Source organism: Nannospalax galili, unplaced genomic scaffold (assembly GCF_000622305.1).
Source record: "Nannospalax galili isolate Female #2095 unplaced genomic scaffold, S.galili_v1.0 scaffold951, whole genome shotgun sequence".
In the NCBI taxonomy this organism is placed as follows: Eukaryota; Metazoa; Chordata; class Mammalia; order Rodentia; family Spalacidae; genus Nannospalax; species Nannospalax galili.
The window spans coordinates 482,184-502,934 of record NW_008329324.1 but is presented as its reverse complement, the minus strand read 5'-3'; the positions used below and the strand labels follow the sequence as shown (position 1 = coordinate 502,934).

The 20,751-nt window shown below is 41.6% G+C and overlaps 1 protein-coding gene across 1 annotated transcript in view; it reads left to right on the top strand.

Moving 5' to 3' along the window:
• Nucleotides 1-20,751, top strand: part of Scn11a (sodium voltage-gated channel alpha subunit 11) — a 103,761-nt gene that overhangs the window by 28,347 nt on the left and 54,663 nt on the right. The window contains exons 11-13 of the mRNA XM_008836336.1: nucleotides 2,328-2,457; nucleotides 4,214-4,452; nucleotides 10,155-10,334. Coding sequence (XP_008834558.1) covers nucleotides 2,328-2,457; nucleotides 4,214-4,452; nucleotides 10,155-10,334 — 549 coding nt within the window. The remainder of the gene's footprint in view (nucleotides 1-2,327; nucleotides 2,458-4,213; nucleotides 4,453-10,154; nucleotides 10,335-20,751) is intronic.

Below are 20,751 nucleotides of genomic sequence, written 5' to 3'. Positions count from 1 at the left end.
GAAAATATAAGAATTTGTCAAACCCTGAAGCATGGGTTTTATATTATTTTTATGTGTATGAGCATGTCTGTATGTGCACCATATGTGTGCAGCAATTGTGGAGGCCAGAAGAAGGCACTGGATATCCTGGAGCTAGCATTACAGATGGTTGTGATCTGCCAAGTGGGTGTTGGGAACTGAACCCAGGTCCTCTGCAAGAGCAGTAAACACTCTTAACTGCTGAGCCATCCCTCCAGCCCTAAACAAACATTTCTTGTTAGCAAAAATGTATTGAATGTGATGGTTCCTATTTTGATTAATAAAGATATGCTTGAGCCTAGTTATAATGAATTAAAATGCACTGTCTGAAACAGCAATTTCTTTTGCATCAGCCTAAATACATTGAAGAGAGGAGACTGAGGATACTAGAGGAGACCAATTAAGACGTTGCCACAGTAACCCATGTAAGAGGCAGCAGTGGCTTACAGGATGGCTAAGACAATGTGTAACCTTTTCTGGGGAGATATGAAATGTCTGTTTGCCCAGACAGAGCACCAACGACAGACCAAAGAAACAACTCCACCCAAGTCCAGCTTGGTGAACCAAAGAATTTGTTGGGGTTTCTAGGAACATGGGTGAGGGGTTAATTATAGAAAGATGAGTCGCTCAAAGGTAGCTGCATCACCAAAAATCCCACCCTAGCCTGAGTGACACTCACAAAAGTGTACATCTGGAGGCCCCACGCATACCTTTTCAGCTCAACCAAAGAGTCTTCTTTCTCTAGAAATTGTTTACTCCTTTTATAACTTTGATGTCCAAATTCACTTCTCTGTTGCTGTAATAAAATGCTGACCAAAACCAACCTGGGGGAGGAAAAGATTTATTTCCTTTTACAGGTTATAGCCTGTCATTGAGGGACACCAGGGCAGGAGCTCAAGGCAGGAATCTGGAGGTAGAGATGATAGAGGAGTGCTGTTTACTGACTTGCTCCTCAAGGCTTGCTCATGTATCTTTTTTATGCAGTCCAGGCCCACCTGCCCAGGGATGACATTGCTCACGGTGGACTGGGTCCTTTTACATTAATCAGTAATCAAGAAAATGCCCCACAGACAAGGCCACAGACCAATCAGATGGAGGAAATGCCTCAGTTGAGATTCCCTCTTCTCAGGTGACTAGTTTGTATCAAGTCAACAAAGACTAACCAGCACACTTATGGAGGGGAGTTGGTGAGATGGCTCAGCAGTTGAGGACACCTGTTGCCAAGCTGCTTTCTGACCCTCATTCTTGTTTCACATTCTTGTGTGCCTGTGCACATATACAGAAAAGATAAATAAATAAATAAATAAAATGTTTTTAAAAACTTTGTGTCAGAGCACATCAGGGAGTCAAAGGAATCTGTTACCCCTCCCATCCAATTAGTCAACCTTAGCTGCATGTAGGGGTGGGGCAAAGGATATATATATATATATATATATAGGGCTGTCGCGAGGTCACAGGCTCTGTATTTGAGTGTGGACTTTTATGGCACAGCTATAAATGTGGGGCACCCACTCTTCTGTAAATAAACCCCTACCCTATGCTCTGTTAAAAAATAATAATAAATAAAATATTTTTTAAGAACTTTGTGTCGGGACCTTCTGAGTTTTATTTTCCGAGCTTCCTAAGCCTTGAATGTTTCCTTAATGTCCCGATTCTTAGGAGCATCCCTCCTCCTTCCAGGAGGGAGTGCTTGCATTCATAGAAAATAGCTGCAGACCAGGAACGAAGATGAAGAGAGATGAACAGATTCCATGATCTACAGAAGATAGCATTTGACAGCTGAGCTGAATGAGGATGAATGTGATCCCTGACTTGTGACTTGAGTAGAAGACTGGTTAGAGGGTGATTTACTGAGATAAGAAAGGGGCGTGTTTCAGGGGTAGAAAAGATGGTCAGTTCAGTTTGAATGTATCAATATTGAGGTGCCTGTGGGACATTCTAGCAGAGATATTGAGTGGAGTGTGGGGACACAAAAATGAGGTGTGGATGATATTCAGTCGTAAAGGTTATTATCATTAAGGTGAAGGAAGTTTTGTTTGCCCTTTGTTGAAAAGCAAGGAAATATAAAAGTAAAGTAAAATTTCGGTTGTTCAGACTCCAAAAATGTGTATGTGTAAGGACTCTGAATTGTCAAGTCCTATGTCTCTCGTTTATTAAAGATGGGGTAGGAAAACTGAGCATTTAGCATGCTGTGAAGATAAGGTGAATGGATCTGTATAAAATGTTCAGCATCCTTATATAGCATCTTGGTGAAATTTCTGAGCGGCAACTTGCCTTTAAAAAAGTTCACCATGCCTTTTCTCTTACAGCCACAACTCCTCGAACAAACCAAAAGATTGTCCCAGAACCTTCCAGTGGACCTCTTTGATGATCACGTAGACTCTTTCCACAGGCAGAGGGCACTGAGTGCTGTCAGCATCCTGACCATCACCATGCAGGGTAAGTTTCTGCCCCATCCGAGGGAAAGCCTGGCTTCACCGATGTCCTTCTACTTCCTGCTTCCCAGTCCTCCAGAAGCCCTCCGTGAAGCCTTCTTGGGAACCAACCCACTATAGCACCCTGCAAAGAGAGACTTCTGTGTCTCTGGAACATGTGAGCAGAGTAGCTTTTCAGAAGTGGGCCTTGTGTAAGTCCAAGCCAGACAAAAACCTAGCATGGAGGTGGTGGGCAAGAAGCCCCAACATTAGCTGAGGCTCTGTTGGAATATAATAGCTACTAGGAGAGGGAGAGTCAGTTTTCTTTAAGGGTGTGATGCCTGGTAGGTTGACCCGACTTCAAGGTATGGAACCACACCCAAGAGCATTTGGGGAACACAAATTAAATTCGACAGGCATTAAAAAAAGAGAAAAGCTAAAGGATGAGAAGTGGGGCAGGGAGTAAAGTGGGAGTAGAGATGGGGAAGGGGGTCTGAATATGATCAAAATACATGATCTGAAATTCTCAAAGAATCAATAAAAATGTTTTTAAAAAGAAGTGGGCTTTCCTGAGCTGAATGGCACTTTGAGTGGTGCCCTGGGTTGGGGAACTGACTAGGTATAAAATGAGAGTTCAGACCCAGAATATAGATAGGGCCTTGCAAGCAGGAAGCTTGAGCATAATAGCCAAAAAGAGAACACTTTAGGCTTTCCACAGGAAGTGGCAGTTGTTCTCAAAGTTAGAGTCAACAATATGACGTGGACAAAAGTTGTCCCCGATTAACAGCAGTAATGGTGCCCCAATTAAGGGTTTGGTGCTCAAGTCCCTGCAGAGCTGGGGCCAAATAGATCCCTTAGCACTTTTGACTTGGCTTGTATGAGTCTCAAAAATGTTACCCAGCAAATCAGGGTACATCAGCTAAGGGCCTGAAGTTAAGCAGATGACAGAATACTTGTATTAATTACCTGCTGCTATGACAAAATACATGACAAAAGAAACATAAGGAAGGAAGCATTTCTTTTGGCTCATGGTTTAGGGCATAGTCCATCATGATGGGAAAGGCATGGTGGCAGGAGTGTGAGGCAGCTGGTCACAGTGTGTCTGCAGTCAGGAAGAAGAGAGATGGATGCTGATGCTGGTGCTCAGCTGGTTTTCTTTTTATTCATTCCTAAGAATCCATGGAATAGTGCCTCTTACATTTAAGGTGGGTCTCTCACCTCAATTAATGTAATCTAGAAACTCCCTCACAGACATGCCTAGAGGCTTATCACCTTGGTAGTTCTAGATCCTGTCAAGTTGACAAACCATTAACCTTCCCAGTACCACTGATTGTTTATATACCTACAGGCACTCTTACTTGACTTTCTTCTCTTCCTCTAGGCCCTGGTAGTCCCCAGCACAGTTAGAGCCATCACCATGGACTCTCTTAAGAGAGCAGAGCCTGTGTCTATCTCTGTATTTCCTGTGGGTTCATAGCCAGTCAAAGTTGACCTTTTTATCTTTAACAGTGCAGTCTACTTCCTAGAGGCTCAAGAAAAGTACAAAGAACTTGATGTACTACATGCGCTACATGCTAGTTGTAGAAATGGTTTCTTCTGCACCAGACTTGGCAGGAAAACCTCTCTGGCTACACAGTCAGTGCCCTGTTTGACTGTCTGCTTATAACAAATGACCCTGGGGAGGAAGGAAGAGGGATGAGGGAGAAGGGGACACACACAGGCAAAGAACAGCCAGGCTGTTTCCAAGTCAACACCTCAACCACTTTTCCATTTTCTTCCAGAACAAGAAAAATCTCAGGAGCCTTGTCTCCCATGTGGGGAAAACCTAGCATCCAAGTATCTGGTGTGGGACTGTAGCCCCCAGTGGCTGTGCATAAAGAAGGTTCTGAGGATTATAATGACTGACCCTTTTACTGAACTGGCCATCACCATCTGCATCATAATCAACACTGTCTTCCTAGCCATGGAACACTACAATATGGATAAAAATTTTAGTTCCGTACTGAGAACAGGAAATTGGGTAAACTCAGGCTCTTGTAAAGTATAAAGCATATTTCAAACTTTGAATTATAACTCTCAAAGTGCAAGCCTTTTGAGTGACATAACCTAAACTGTATCTTTGTATCCTGTTAGTGGAGTAGAGGCAGAGGATGATTTTATTTTTGCCCAGTTCATCTCTGTAGCTTTTCTATGGGCCTTGGGTTAGCCCTCTAGCATGTTAAGGTTTCTGTAGTCATTCAGAAGTAAGTCACTGGCAAACAGACAATCTTTTTTCTCAAGATTTATAGTTTTATTTTATGTGTATGGTTGACTTCCCACATGTATGTCCGTGCCTGCCTGGTGCCCAAGGAGGCCAGAAGAGAGTATCAGAATCCTTGGTTGTAGGTGATTTTGGGATGCCATGTGCATGCTGGGAACTGAACTTAGGTCCTCTGCTAGAGTGGCAAGTGCTCTTAACCACTGAGCCATCTCTCCAGCTCCAATAAGTAGACAGTCATAAAGTAGCATTTTGAGTGTTTGTGAAAATTAAGAAAATGCTAACCAAGGCTGGAGATGTAGCTTAGGTGGTAGAGTGCTTGCCTAGCATGTAAAAAGCCCTGGATTTGATTCTGAACACCACATAAATCAGGTGTGGTGATGCACACCTATAATCCCAGTAATCAGAAGGTAAAGATAGGAGGATCAGATGTTCAAGGTTATCTTCAGTTACATAGGCCAGCCTGGGCTACATGAGATCCTGTCTCAAAACATGAGCCCCCCTCCCCAAAAAAGAGAAAATATGAAGCATATCTAGAGGCCTGTGGTAATGACCACCAAGGTCTCCCTGTTACTGATGACACCATGATCATAAAATAATATGTCTGTGATCTGTAGGTATCTGCTAGGGAGGGTAAGCCAGGGCTTGGCAGCTGAGGATGAGTTCTGTTCTGAGATGGGGTGTATGAATTGTCCAGGGTAGGGATGGAGTGGACTTCCTGAGCTATTTCAGTGGATCTCAGGAATGGATCGAGCCTCAGTAAGAGTGGAAAAACCAAGATAGGAAGGAAGCAGACCTTTCCAGGCCTGCTCACTTTGATTCATAGTTCCCATGGAGGCATTTCTCTCAAGGGAAAATTAGTCTCTTATATATCAGAAACTACAAATGATTAGTCAGTGCATGTTTTACACTAATTAGCTCATTGGGCTAAAAATCTTACCAGAATGCCTAGCCTTTTCCTTGTAAGGCTTTATTTTATTTTTGTTTTATTTTTCTAATATAAAAGCAGGGCTAAAGAGATGGCTCAGTGGTTAAGAGAGCTGGCCACTCTGGCAGAGGACCCAGGTTCAGTTCCCAGCACCCACATGGTGGCTAACAACCATCCATAACTCTAGTTCCAAGGGATCTGACACCCTTTTCTGGCCTCCAGAGGCCTTGCATGTGTGGGTGCACTTATGTAGACCAAATACTCATACGTATAAAAATAAAAGAAAATCAAAAGATGTTTTAAAGGCAATTCATGCCTTTTTAATTAAAAATAAGGGAAACATAAACACCTAACAGTTTCCAGTTCTATGTATTTTCTTGACGGGAGGAAGGGGACTAATAAGAGGGATAGGGGAACGGTGGGGAAGAGGATGAGCAAGAGAAAAGCAGAAGGAAATGTATGTATGAAAATGCCACAGTGAACCCTGCTACGTTGTGTGCTAGCTTAAAACAATGATAAAACTATGCAGCCAGACATGCCTTTAATCCCAGCACTCAGGAAGCAGAGACAGGAAGATCTCTGTGAAATCAAAGTCAGCCTGGCCTACAAAGCTAGTTCCAGGTCAGCTGGGGCTACAGAGAGAACCTGTCTCAAACCAATCAAGCAACAAAAAACGCCAAACAAACAAGCAAAATAATACAAATAATTTAAAAAACAAATACAGTGAGAGGCAGAATCAATAGGGGTATGGTCCCTGCCTCAGCAGGTAGGAGACCCTTCTTTTAGAGCTCCTTGAGAGAATGCAGCTATTGATATGTTCCAGAGAATACCTAAAGAACCCAGGGTCACCCCTGGACAGGACTTCCCAAATGCTAAGGTAATCTTCCCATCATGCCCACCTACTGGTCTAATACCAGGAAACGACAAGAGCCCCTGCCTCAGTTTCCCCACAGATAGTATCCTGAGGGTTGAGGTGAAGTTTCATTTCACAGTTGAGAGGCAGCTGATCCCATGACGTTCTTCACTCTCCAGAGCAGAGGAGGCCCAGGGATGTTGTTATTTCCTAAGGACATGGGCAGCATCCCTGGAAAGAAATGGGGCAAGAAACACACAGTCCCCCACATAGACTGTGTTCATGCTCTGGGTGCCAGAGATGGCAAGGACCCCCTCTTTCTTTGTGATCATGGTGGAGGAGGAAGCCATGGAACCTTGACCTTTAGGACACACTTAAACCTCCTTCTTCTGTTGGACAGATCGGGATTAAGCCAGCCTGTGTAATACTGTAGGAAGCAGACTTGCTAGTCGTTGAGGTTCCTGAAATCGGGGAATGTGCTGAGCTCCTGGCGGCCTGTAAATAGTCATGGAATTGAATTGGCAAAGTCAACAATCTTAAGGCATCTAAGTCAAAGGGAACATGGCATGTCTTGTCCATAGGGACCCAGGGAAGCCATCACTGCCTACTTTTAGGGACTAACTGAGGCACAGAGCAGGCTATGACAGCAGAGTTTGAATGGGCCATAGGAAGATAAACTTGGATGTTCCTTGCCTTTGCTCTTTGGTTTCTTTTTTGAAAATTTATATATATATATATATATATATATTATATATATATATGGGGGTGGTATGTGCATGAGTGTAGGTACCCACAGAAACCAGAGGCACGGGATCCCCCAGGAGCTGGAGTTACAGTTGGTTGTAAACCATTTGACATGGTAGCTGGGAACTGAACTGGAGTCCTTTGAAAGAGCAGTATGTGCTGTTAACCACCAAGCCATTTCTCTAGCCACCCTCCCTTTTAAAAATAACTGTTTTTTTTTTTAATTAAAAACATAAAACCCCTTTTATGTGTATGAGGTATGAGTGTTTCACCTGCATGTATATAAGTGCACCCCAGGGAGGCCACAAAAGGGCGTCAGAATCTCTGAAACTGGAGTTACAGTCCTAGAACTGGAATTGTGGATAGTTATGAGCCACTATGTGGGTTCTGGGAACTGAAGCCGGGTCCTCTGCAAGAGCAGCCAGTGCTCTTAACTTCTAAGTCATCTCTCCAGCTTCTGGTTTCTTTTCTGTGTGCCTATTCTGAATTTAACTTCACCTATTTTTTTATTTTTAACATGTATTATTTCATTTTAGGTGTCTCTTTAATAAATGGTAATGTCTTGTATTATTCTAAAAACAGATGATCTGAAACCTTGCCTAAGGAGGCTTAGTCATTAATGGGTTTTCTTTCCCCTAGAACTTCAGAACAGATTCTCCTGACATTTATTAAAGGTTTAATTAATCCTTTTGTATTTATTGTTTTACCCCATCTTAATTTACTTGTGTGCGAGTGTCTGCGATACAGAATGCATTACTTTTCATGAAAAACTGACATGCTTAATTGTTTGCAAGGATATGGAAGCATATTTGCATATTTAGTTTAATTTGGTTTCTAATGCAACATTTTATAAATTTGTTAAACCTGTAATTTATCACATCACCAAAGACAAAGACAAAAAGCTTAATTTTGTCCATGAGCAACACATATAGTATTTTTTGTGACTTCTTTAAAATATTTACTTTGAGATATTTTCATTGCGTAGCCCAGGTTAGTCTCAAGCTAGCAGTCCTCCTCTGTCTCCCCAAATGCTGGAGCTGTAGAGCATGCCAATGAGATTTAATTTTTTTAAAAATTACACTTGTTTATGCATATGGTGTGTGTGTGTGTGTGTGTGTGTGTGTGTGTGTGCGTATGACAGTGCACTTGTGCAAGTCAGAGGACAGCTTGTAGAAGTTGGTCCTCTCCTTCCACCATGTGGGTTCCAGGTATTGAACTCAGGCCATCAGGTTTGACTGCGAACCTCTTTCTTTATCTGCTGAGGCATCTCACTGACCCATTTGTGAGTTTTAAGGTTATATTCCAACTCAGGAAACGTTTTATTAAAAACCAGTCTAGGGTTTATCACCTGTAGTAAGTTGCTTTAGAAACACGTTTCTGCTCTTCACAGTTTTTTACTTCTCATCACTGGGTTTGTGTGTGTGTGTGTGTGTGTGTGTGTGTGTGTGTGTGTTCATGTGTGGGCAGGTGTATATGTGCACATGCATACGGAAGCCAGAAGTCATCCTCACCTGTTATTTTTCGATTGTCATCCACCTTGTTTTTGTGATAGGGTCTCTCACTGGTCTGGCACTCACAGAACAGGCTAGGCTGGCTGGCCAGCAAGCTCTAGGGATTTGCCTGTCTCTGTCCTAGAGCTAGGATTACAAGTGTGTGACACTATGCTTGGGGTTCTGGGGCTGGAACTCGGGTCCTCATGCTTGTGTGGCAGGTACTTACTAACTGAGCTACTTCCCCTGCTTCCCTAGTAGTTGAAAACATTATTTTTTTCCTGATTAAGATGTTGAGCTTGAGTAGTGAACTCTCTAGATTCTGGATTATGGGGGATATTCAGCTTTAGTTTTGTAAGCTGTTGTAAATCTCTCCCTTTCTGTACTTTCTTCCTGCATGTGTGTGTGTACATGCGTGTGTGTGCATGCGTGCATGTGTATGTATACTGTGCACTTGTGTGGAGGCCAGAGGAAGGTGCTGAGTGTTCTGTACTGTCACTTTCCACTTTATTCCTTGAGACAGGGTCTCTCACTGAACCTGGAGTTAAATGCTGACAGCCAGCAAGTCCCAGTGCTCCTTCTGTCTCTGCCCCTTCACAGCACTGGGGTGACAGATGCATGTGGCCACACCGAGCTTTTTATGTGGTTGCTTAGGACTTGAACTCAAGTCTTAATGCTTGTGTAGAAAACACTTTTACTCACTGAACCATCTCTCCAGTCCTGCATTTTTGCATTTTGGAATTCTGAGAAAGAATTGCCCAATATTTCCCATCACACTGCTCACCAGCAAGAAGGCAGTTGGTGGCGCATGCCTTTAGTCCCAGCACTTGGGAGGCAGAGGAAAGCGGATCTTTGTAAGTTTGAGGCCAGCCTGGTCTACATAGTGAATTCCAGCACAGCTGGGCTACAAGGGAGACCCTGTCTCAAAAAGCCAAAAAAAAAAAAAAAACTGTTCTAAATGAATGGGAAATAATACTTGTTTCCCTTCTGACGTGTGTGTGCTTGGGGGTGTCGGGCATCGTGGAGAAGGATGGAGAAAGGAGCAATATAGTGAGATGTCCGTTTACATCAGTGCATCTTGTGCCTGGACCCCAAGTCTCCTGCAGCAACCATAGGGAGTGTTACCTCTGAAGTTCCTTGAACCATTCCTTTTTTTGTATTTATTTTTATTCTATGAGTATGAGTGCTTTGTCTGCATGTATATAAGTTTACCACATGCATACAGTACCTGTAGAAGCAAGAAAAGGGTGTTGGATTCCCTGGAGCTGGAGTTACAGGTTTTTGTGAGTGTCCATGTGGGTGTTGAGAACCGGACCCTGGTCCTCTGCAGGAGCAGACAGTGCTCTTAACCACTGAGCCATCTCTCCGGCCCCGCCTTGGATGATTCTTAAATGTGAGTCTCTAGGGGAAAGCTAGCTTTCTTTTCTCATTCTTCTTTGTCCTGTTGTAGGTTTTCACGGGCATTTTTATAGCAGAAATGTGCCTAAAAATCCTTGCCCTGGACCCTTACGAGTACTTTCGCCACGGCTGGAATATTTTTGACAGCATCGTTGCCCTTCTGAGCCTCGCAGATGTGCTGTACCACCTGTCTCACCCAAACAGTCGGTCATTCTTGGCTTCCTTCAGAGTGGTAAGGCACTCTACTCTCTTTTGTTTTGTTTTGACATCTAAGTTTTAAAATGTTGTGCAAGGGTGTGGGTATGGGTACCATGGCATACCCATATATGCCATGGTACATGTGTGGAGGCCAGAGGACAGCTTGTGGGAGTCGATTCTCTCTTTCCACCATGTGGGCTCTGGGGGTCAAACTCAAGTCGTCGAACTTGGCAGCAAACACCTTTACCCACCAAATCACCTTGCTGGTGTCTACTTTCTTATTATGTTGTCTAACTTAACTTTCTCAATAGAAAAGAATCTCAGGTGGGTTTAGTGACTAGCTGGGACTAACCCTTAATTTGTCTTACTTTAACTCCAGAAAAAAATTTTCATCCATCCATCCTTCACCCCTTAGGTCTTTAATGTCTTGGGAATCCCAGGAACTATCCCTATAACACACACAAGATGACCCTGTAGCAACCAGATGTAGAATTTGGTCTTTCTGTGTCAGGACTCTGCCCATTTTTGTGCATAATCCCTGCAACACTCTCTTCTCCCAGGGAACTCTGAAATATGTACCTCATATCTAGATTCGCCAAGGAGAGGGAGGCCTGCTGCTGGCAGGTGCTGTCCGAGATCCCTCCACTCTGCTGCCATTGTTGTGTTCCTGCTCTCTCCTCTGCCTTCTATCCACCGACGTAGAGGCATTCTGCAATCTGCACTAAGTACTTAATAGGGAAGTTCAAGCGATCAAGAATAGTACAAAATGGGACCAGAAATGACCATAATATACAGCAAAGTGTGGCAGAGCCTGAGGTGGGGGGTAATGTATTACCATAAATCTAAAAACTACAGTGAAATCACATCTAAGAGGGGAGTTTGGAAACTTCCAAGGTTGTTGTTGTCTTTGGCAACAAAATAACACAAACTGGGTAAATATGAACAATAGAAGTTTAGTTGGCTTGTGGTTCTAGACTCTGGGAAGTCCAAGATGGAGGGCTTGCATCTGGGGCCTTTGTGTTGCACCAGCTGTCAGCAGGGGGCACATACTAAGTGAGAGCAAGAAAAGTGTGTGGGGTGGGGGAGGAGGCTTAACTTCATCCTTTCATCAGGAAACCTCTCCAGTGATAACTCCCTCCCTCCCATGATGCATAACTATAAAGCTTTTACAAACAAATTCCCTCTTTTGCAAGAAGACTGATAAATGGTCTTATTATATACCTCAGGCTGGCCAGGAACTCAAGATTCTGCCTTAGCCTCCCTGGGGCTTATATTATAGGAGTGTGCCACTATGCCCAGCCTAATTACTGATAAAAAAAAAAATCTCCCCTTTCAATACTTTACAGTAGCAGTTAGGGTTCAACATGAATTTTAGAAGAGAAATTTAAAGCACAGTGTTCAGCCCCAGGTCTGTACCCACCAAATTCATGTTCTTCTCATATATGAAATAATTGCATTATATCCCATCAACCCCAAACACCTTTCCATTCTTAGCTATTATTCTTTTTAATTGACATATGAATTTGTGCATATATTGGGTGACACTCTGATGTTTTGACATATAAACTCCCTATAGCCTGCCTTGATCAGGGTGGGTATATCTATCTACTCAAACATTTCTATCTTTTTTTGTGGTGAAGTCATTCAAATTCTTCTGGCCTTACTGGGGGGTGGAGGGGAGGGATGTTTTAGACATAGAGTCTTGCTATGTTGCTTTGTCTAGCCTCGAACTCACTGTGTCACCCAGGCTGGCCTAAAATCCTCAATCTACTTCCTAAATACTGGGATTACAGGTGTGTGCTCCATGCTTATAGGTTTATTTGTGTGTGTGTGTGTGTCTGTGTGTTTATGTTGTGTCTGTGTGTGTGCCACATATGTAAGTGTGTCCATGAAGGCCAGAAGAAGGCATCAGATCCCCTGGCATGGAAGTTACAGACAGTTATGAGCTGCCCAAAATTGTCTTTACCTCAAAGTGTGTTCTTAGCAGCTTAAAATTGTGTGTGTGTGTGTGTGTGTGTGTGTGTGTGACTGTGCATGTATATGTATGAATGTGGTGTGCATGTATGTGGCATATGTACACATATATGTTCCTGTATATACCTGGAAGGAGGTCAGAGGAAGGTGTTGGGTGTCTTCTGTCACTCTCCAGCTTTTTTCCTTTGAGTCAGAATCTCTCCCTGAACCTGGAACTTGCATTTTGGGGCTGTCAGCCTAGCAAGACCTAACAGTCCTCCTGTTTCCAGTCCCTTCAGTGCTGGGGTTACAGGTGTGTGTGAGACTATGCCCAAATTGTTATGTGGTGCTGGGATTTGAAATTTAGTCCTCATGCTTGCAGAGCAAGCACTCTTACCATGTTACCACCACTGAATCATCTCTGTAACCTCTCTAGCCTGTGCTCCCAGCAGCCTCTCCAGCCTGTGCTTCCAGCAGCCTCTCCAGCCTGTGCTCCTAGCACAATTTGCTGGAACATGTGGGTTTGTTTAGGTTCTCTGTTTTGTTTCATTGGTTTTAAAAATATTTTATTCATTATTTTTATTTTATGTGTATGAGTGTTTTGTCTGCATGTATGTAAGTGTATTACGTGTGTGCAATGCCTCCAGAGGCCAGAGAGGGTGTTGGAACTGGAGTTACAGACAGTTGTTAGCCACCATGTGAGTGCTGGGAACCAAACCCAGGTTCCCTAGAAGAACAGCCAGTGTTCTTAACCGCTAAGCTATTTCTCTAGACCCTTGTTCGATTGGTTTTTGTTTCCCATTTTTAATGCTAAAATCCTTCTCTTTTGGTTATCATAGATTTGTAGTATATTTTGAAGTCAGGGAATACAATGTATCCTGATTTGTACTCTTTCTTCAGTATTGTTCTGGCTATTTGAGATCTTTTGTAGTTCTATAGGAGTTTTAGAATTGTTTTATTCCAGTCCTGTAAAGAAAGGCATTAGTATTTTGATAGAGATTGTTGAATCTGTTGATCATTTTGCATGTTATGAACACTGAACAATATTGTTTCTTCCAGTCCATGGATACAGGATGTTTTTGTGTCTTCTTGAGTTTCTTTTACCAGTACTTTATAGCTTAGATTGTAGAAGTCTTTTGCTTCTTTGATTAAATTTATTCTTAGGTATTTTATGTAGCTACAGTATGGGATTTCTTTTCAAATAACTCACTATTAATGTCATGAAACATGACTGATTTCTGTGTATGTTTTATAACCTGCTACTTTTCGCTAGTTCTAATAGTTTTTAGGTAGATTCTTCTTAGGTGGAGCTTTCTCTATATGTGATTATGTCATCTACTAATGGTGATATCTTGACTTCTTTCTTTCCAGTTTAAGTGCCCTTTATTTCTCTTGTCTAATTGCTTTGGCTAGAACTTCTAATCAAAAGAGAGTGGGCATTTGTATTAGTTACTTCTCTGTTGCTGTGATAAAACACCATGACCAAGACAACTTATAGAAGGAAGAGTTTATTTGAGCTTATGGTTCCAGAGGGATCAGAGTCTGTTATGGTGGGAGGTGTGGTGGCAGGTGTGGTGGCAGAAAGCAAAGCCCTCACATCTTCAAGCAGGCACAGGAAGCAGAAATTGAATGGAAAATTTGGCAAGGTTTAAGAACTCTCAAACCCATCCCCAGTGACATGGCCAGTAGCATGGCCACACCTCCTAAGACCTCCCAAAATGGCACCACCAACTCAGGACAAAAATGTCTAAATACTTGGAGCCTATGGGGTACATTCTCATTCAAACTACCCCAGCATCCTTGTCTCATTTAAGATCTCTGAGGAAGGAGCTCTTGATCTTCCTGCCTCAACCTCCCAAGGAACTGCGATTACAGGCCTGTGCCACTAGGCCTGACTCCAACCCTTTTAATTTCTTTTAAGACAAGGTCTTGCTAAAATGGCCAGGCTAGCCTTGAACTTGTGGCCGTCTTGCCTCAGCCTCCTGAGTATAGCTGAGATTACAGGTACCACCACTCTGGCTGGTTCTAACATTTTAGTGATGCTTAGGTGAACAAAATTACATTTTCATCACAGTTGTTTAGGCTTATCACAGCCATGCTCCAAGATAAAGAACTCTCTTGCATCGTCTTCGTGGGATTGGAACCACAATCTCCCCTTAGGATGTGCCAGCGCCCCTTTGAACAGACTATAATAGTCCTTGTCAGGCATGAGTCCACCTGGTCAGCAACATTTCCATCCCCAATTTGGTGACTATGAACAGGGTAGTGTTTGGGACTTTCCATTGAGAGTTAACATAGACGTAACCTGGAAAATAATTTTGTTTTTTTCTGATATTATTATTTCCTAGGACTTGCAGGGTTCCATGGGAAAGTTTTTCTGTTAGAAAAAGGATGCTGTCTTTCAGAGTGGCCCCTCACCTAGACTCTCACTGGTACAAAATGCCCTATTGCCCTCTTCATTGTCCTAAGGTTTAGCGTCAAACTTTTGACCTGAATTCTGTTAGACAGAGGGAAGCGAACTTCTTCAATGGTAAATATTTTCAGTTTTTCAGGCCATGCAAGTCTCTGTCACAACAGTTACACTTAAACATCACAGCACAAAAATAGCCACACACTTTCAAATGCCAATGAACATGGATGCATTATGATCAAATTTTATTGATGGACATTGAAATTTAAACATGATCTTCATGTGTCATGAAAGATACTTTTTTGTGGTTATTTTTCATCATTTGAAAAGGAAAATAACATTCTTTCCTTTGAGGATACATAAGAGCAGGTGATGAGCTCTGTTTGAATCATGGCCCTGAGTTTGCTGACAATTTTATTATATAACAATTATGACATGTTAATTATCATAAACAATTCTAAAATACTCATTTTATATAATAAATATGATGCTAAATCACTACCCTGAATATCAACTCTTTGTTAATAGAATAAGATTTAAAAAATTTTTTTTGAGCTTTTGTACACTTCATACAACAGTTCTTAATCAAATTCAGACCCCCTCCCCCATCTATGACCCCCATCCCCCCATCGAGCCTCATGTATTCCATTATACATGTTAAGCTCTATCCAGTCAAACATTTGTAACCAGATGTCCTTCGGTGCAAATTCATCCACTGGAGTCTAGTCTACCAAATTCATTGGTAAGACCTACTCTTCCTTACCCAGTAGAAACCAGTCTCCAGTAGTTCCCAGACTAGGACCGACCTGCCAACCATTTCCCTTGCTCCACTCTGGGCCCCTGTCTGATTGAGTTGGCACGGGTCCTGTGCTCGATGCCACCATTGCCACAAGTTCACATGTGCAGACTTCCACTGACCTGAAAGCCTCTGCTTCCCTATGTATGTTTATGGATCAACCCTGGATCTTTCTGCCCCTTCTTCTACAATGGTCCCTGAGCCATGGATGGGAGACGTTTGATATAGGAGTCCTATCCAGGAACACACACTCTGCAATTTCTCATTCTTTAGAAGTTGGCCAGTTGTGACCTTTTGTGTGCATGGCACTCTGTTGTATTAGGAAGTTTCACTGTGAGAGTTGAGGGATGCGCTAGTTTTCTCTCTATTCCCCCTCCACCACCCCCCGTTCCACTATGTTCCATGAGTCTTAGGTGTAGAGGTTCTTCTGTAGATATGTCGCCTAGGACTGGGACTCTCTCAGATGTATATTCTCTGTCTGGTCAGTTGTGGGATTCTGCAGTAGCCTCCATTTGTTGCAGAAAGAAGCTTCTTGGATGAGTGGTGTACAATATACTTGTCTGTAAATATAAGGATTCATATTTAGCATGTGATAAGAAATTTAATTTGTCTACATCTATGACAGAGATAGGGTTTTCTCTAGGAACTATGCCCTCTCCAGCCATGTGTGTTTGGCTGTGTAGAGTAAGATTGTTTTTAAGATTTATTTTACCTTCAATTATGTGTATGTGTCTGTGTGTAAGTATTTATATGTGAGTACAGGTATATGTGGAGGCCAGAAGAGGGCACTGAATCCCCTGGAGCTGGAGTGATAGGCAGTTGTGAGCTGCCTGACATGAGTACTAAAAATCAAACTTGGGTCCTCTGCAGGAGCAGCAAGCATTATTTTTCTTTTATTTTTTAAAAATAATTTATTGATAATTTCATACAGGCATATAAGCATATAAGGTGTTTTGATCAAATCCATGCCACTCCTTCCCCTCCAACTCTTCCCATAGCTCCTCATCACTTTTTGCTGATAACTTCATGTACTCTTTCTCCTTTTTTTAATGGGGCTTTTTGCTACTCTAACATTCCCCCCTCTGAAGAGGTAACCCTAAAATCTTTTAGGGATTAGATAAGAGCCCCCAAATACTTTTGACATTTTTGGCTTTTGGAACAGAGAATGTTGCTAAGAGGCCCAAAGGACATTTTGACTTTTAGCCAAGAAACTGGCTACTTTTCCTTGGGGTCTTTTTATACTAACTGCCTAGCCAATTCCTACCTCCTATTCTTATCACACCACCCTCTGAAGAGGTTACCCAGCTTGTGGATAGGGAATTAGGACACAGACCTCTCTGGCTTCTTCCACGCTGAATAAAGGGACACAGGATGAGGCAATTGGGGTACCCCTTCAGTGGTTCTATCTAAAAGACTTCAAAATTGCATAACTTAACTGTAGGGAGAAAAGAAAGTCCTTGACTCATGCCTAGGAGTTATGAAGGATAAGTAAAGGCAAGAGTAGTTAGCATTACAAGTTCTAGACAGGGAACCAGAAAAAGATCAGGACAGGGCAAATTTCAAATGTTCTTAAAAGAGTCCATTGGAATTTCTTGACAAGAGCTTCCAAAAGCATCACTCAATTGGGTTTCTCCTCATTTTTCTTTTGTCTGCCAAGGCTGGAATTGAGAGTGATGGATTCAGGATTTGTTTTTAGGCATTTCGATAGCTGTTGGAGTGTTTCGAATCAGTGTCAGTTCCCTTGCAAATGCTTCCAGATAGGGGAGGAAACAAATTTAGCCATCATTTTAGAAGAATATTGGGCTGTCTCCCTTAGCTTCCATCATTTTAGAACAATAGCTATACAGGTGGGCACTACAGTATTGGAGACCAAGATTTGAAGTCTTACATCTGAGCAGCACTTTCTAGTTATGAACAAAACCATCAATGAGAAATATTGTCTAAATAACTTTTTATATAGACTTAAGCCTAATGTCTGGGAAGTGCAATCCCTTGAACTCTTAAAGAAATATACTGATGACTTTACTCTTTGGTTATACTTTCCTTTTGAGTGTTTAAGACCATACAGTTGGCCCAAATAAATCAACTTCTTTTTACATTTACGGTCATTTGAGGATCTGTTCCTCAGAGGTCACATGGCCTTGGGAGGAGCTCCTGGCTCCTTTCTTTTACCAGTTCCATCTATGTGAAGATAAATCAAAGGTCCTTGTTGATCATGGCTGGCTTCACTTGGAAGCATGGAGGAAATGTTTCCTCTGAGTTTCCTCTTTGTAGACTGGACACTGGTTCAAGTCTATCCTGTGGGGACTCCATGGCCTCCCTGAATAAGAGGACAGGTGACCCACCACAGTTACAGGACATTTTGAGAGATGTTCCATAGTCCCCGGAACTTAGTCAACCTTGGAGGGCAAGGGGCAAAAACTGTCCTTTAAGTCCCTCTGACCAGATTAGTGTAGACCTCAAAGTATGGCTGTTAAACATCCAATAAGGTTAGTTCCACCAGTCTGGTACTTTTAATTACTATGTGCTATGTAGATAAAGCTTGGGTAAAAAAACCCAAATGTTCTCTGATAAACCTTGACTAGGTATATATTTTGTTCCTTAAACTAGTTGCCTAAATATGACCTTAGAAATTTTAAGATTATGTGTATATTATTTTTGTCTCATCCTAACAAACCTACATAGACCCCAATCACTTGCTTAGGCTTTCTCATTTTCTCTATTTTGGAAAATACCTCCGCTCCCATATCCTATTAACATCTTTTACATTCTCATTTCCTTTTTAAATAATTATGTCATAATAACATTAACAAATAAATTTTCCATTTGCTGTGAGAATTCTTTTCCTTGGGATACTAGGCAATGCTTATTCCCTTTTAAGGTTCTAGTGTCAAACCAATGTTTGATTAAAGTTTTATTGGGGAACCAATGAATTTACTGAGCTTACCTACCAAGATAACTGAGGGGTTGCTGAGGTGTGTGTGACCTGAGGGTATGCACACTGGAAAGCCTTTACCCAGCATGGGTCAAGCCTTCTCTTCCTAGCCTTCCCCAGATTGTATACTTTAGCCCTCCTCAAATCTAGGAAATCATGTGTGATTAGGGCCAAATTACATATAGTTGACTGGGAAGAGTGGCTGGATACTCTGGTGAGGGTCCAGTGACCTTGTTTGCCCCTCCTTTAATAAAGGTACACAACCAACAAAAAGCCCAATTGTAATGATGTTTAGCAATCAGGCACTGCTGAAGTCGTGATGATGGTATTTATTTCATGCAGAAGAGACTGCTGTACAGTATCATCTTATTAAAAGGACATGTAATTTAAAAGGATTTGGTACTAGGATCCACTAATGAGGGAGAACATATGTCTTTTTTTTTCTGAGATTGTGTTACTTCACTTAGTATAACAGATTCTAGGTATAACAGTTTCTAGATCCATCCATTTACCTGCAAATTTCATTATTTCATCTTTCTTTACTGATGAATAGAACTCCATTGTGTAAATATACCACATTTTTCGTTAACCACTCGTCAGTTGAGGGGCACTTAGATTGCTTTTATCTCTTAGCTATTGTGAAAAGAGCAGCAACAAACATGGTTGTACAAGTGTCTCTGCAATAGGATGAATCCTTTGGGTATATGCCAAGGAGTGGTATAACCAGGTCATACGGTAGGTTCATTTTTAGTTTTTTAAGAGTTCTCCACACTGCTTTCCATAAGGGTTGAACATGTTTGCAGCCCCACCAGCAATGGATGAGCGTTCCCCTTTCTCCACATCCTCTCCAACATTTGGTATCATTTGTTCTCTTGATCCTAGCCAGTCTGGTTGGGGTAAGGTGATACCTTAGGGTGATTTTAATGTGCATTTCCCTAATTATTAATGATGTTGAAAACTTTTTGAGATATTTCTTAGCCATCTTTATTTCTTCCTTTGAGAACTCTCTGTTTAGATCTTTATCCCATGTTTTAATTGGGTCATTTGTTTCTCAATTCTTTGTTTTTTGAGTTCTTTACATATTCTGGATGTTAAACCTCTGTCAGATATGTCACCGATGAAGTTTTTTTTTCCCCACTGTGGTTTTCTTCACTTTTTTGAGTGTTTCTTTTGCTGTACAGAAGCTGTTTAGTTTAATAGTTTAGTTTAGTCCCACTTGTTGCTTGCTGACCTTAATTCCTGAGCAACTTCTGTCCAATTAAAAAATCATTTCCTACACTTATATCTTGTAAGTTACTACCAATATTTTCTTCTAAAGGTTTCAGGGTTTCCAGTTTCACATTGAGGTCTTTGATCCATTTGGAGTTGACTTTTCTGCAAGGCAAAAGATAAGGATCTAGTTTCATGCTTCTACAGGTAGAGATCCAGTTTTGCCAGCACCATTTGTTGAAGATGCTGTCTTTCCTCCATTGTGTGTTCTTGGCACCTTTGTCAAATAGCAGGTGGCTGAACTTGTGTGTAGTCTGGTTTGGGTCTTCAATGATGTTCCATTGATCTGTGTGTCTATTTTTCTGCCAGTATCATGCTGTTTTTATGACTATAGCTCTATAGAATACTTTTGAGATCTGGTATAGTAATCCCCCCAGCACTGCTCTTTGTGCTCAGGGTTGCTTTGGCTATCTGAGGTCTTTTGTGCTTCCATACGAATTTAAGGATCTTTTTTCTAATTCTGTGAAGTATGTCAAGGGGATTTTGATTGGGATTGCATTGAATCCATGTATTGCTTTTGGTAGGATGGTCATTTTAACAATATTAATTCTTCTAATCCATCAACATGGGTGGTCCTTCCATCTCCTGGTGTCTTCCTCAGTCTCTTTAACGATTTCAAATTTTCATTGTAGAGATCTTTGGTATCTTTCGTCAGATTTCTTCTAAGGTATTTTAATTTTTTTGTAGCAATTGTGAATGGGAGCATTTCCCTGTATTCTTTCTCCAATTGCTTATTATTGGTATATAGAAAGGCTAAAGATTTTTATAGATTGATTTAATAACCTGCCACTATACTGAAAGTGTTGATCAGTTCTAGGAGTTTTCTGGTGGAACTTTTAGGTATAGGTGGATCTCTTAGGTATAGTGTGATATCATCTGTAAAAAGTGATAGTTTGACCTCATTTTTCCAATTAGTACTCCTTTAATTTGCTTCTCCTGTCTTACTGCTCTAGCAAGAGTTTCAATCACTATGTTGAAAAGGAGTGGAAATAGTGGACAGCCTTGTTTGGTTCCCGATTTTAATGGTAAAACTTCTAGTTTTCCTCCATTTAGAATGATGTTGGATGTGGATTTGTTTTATATAGCTT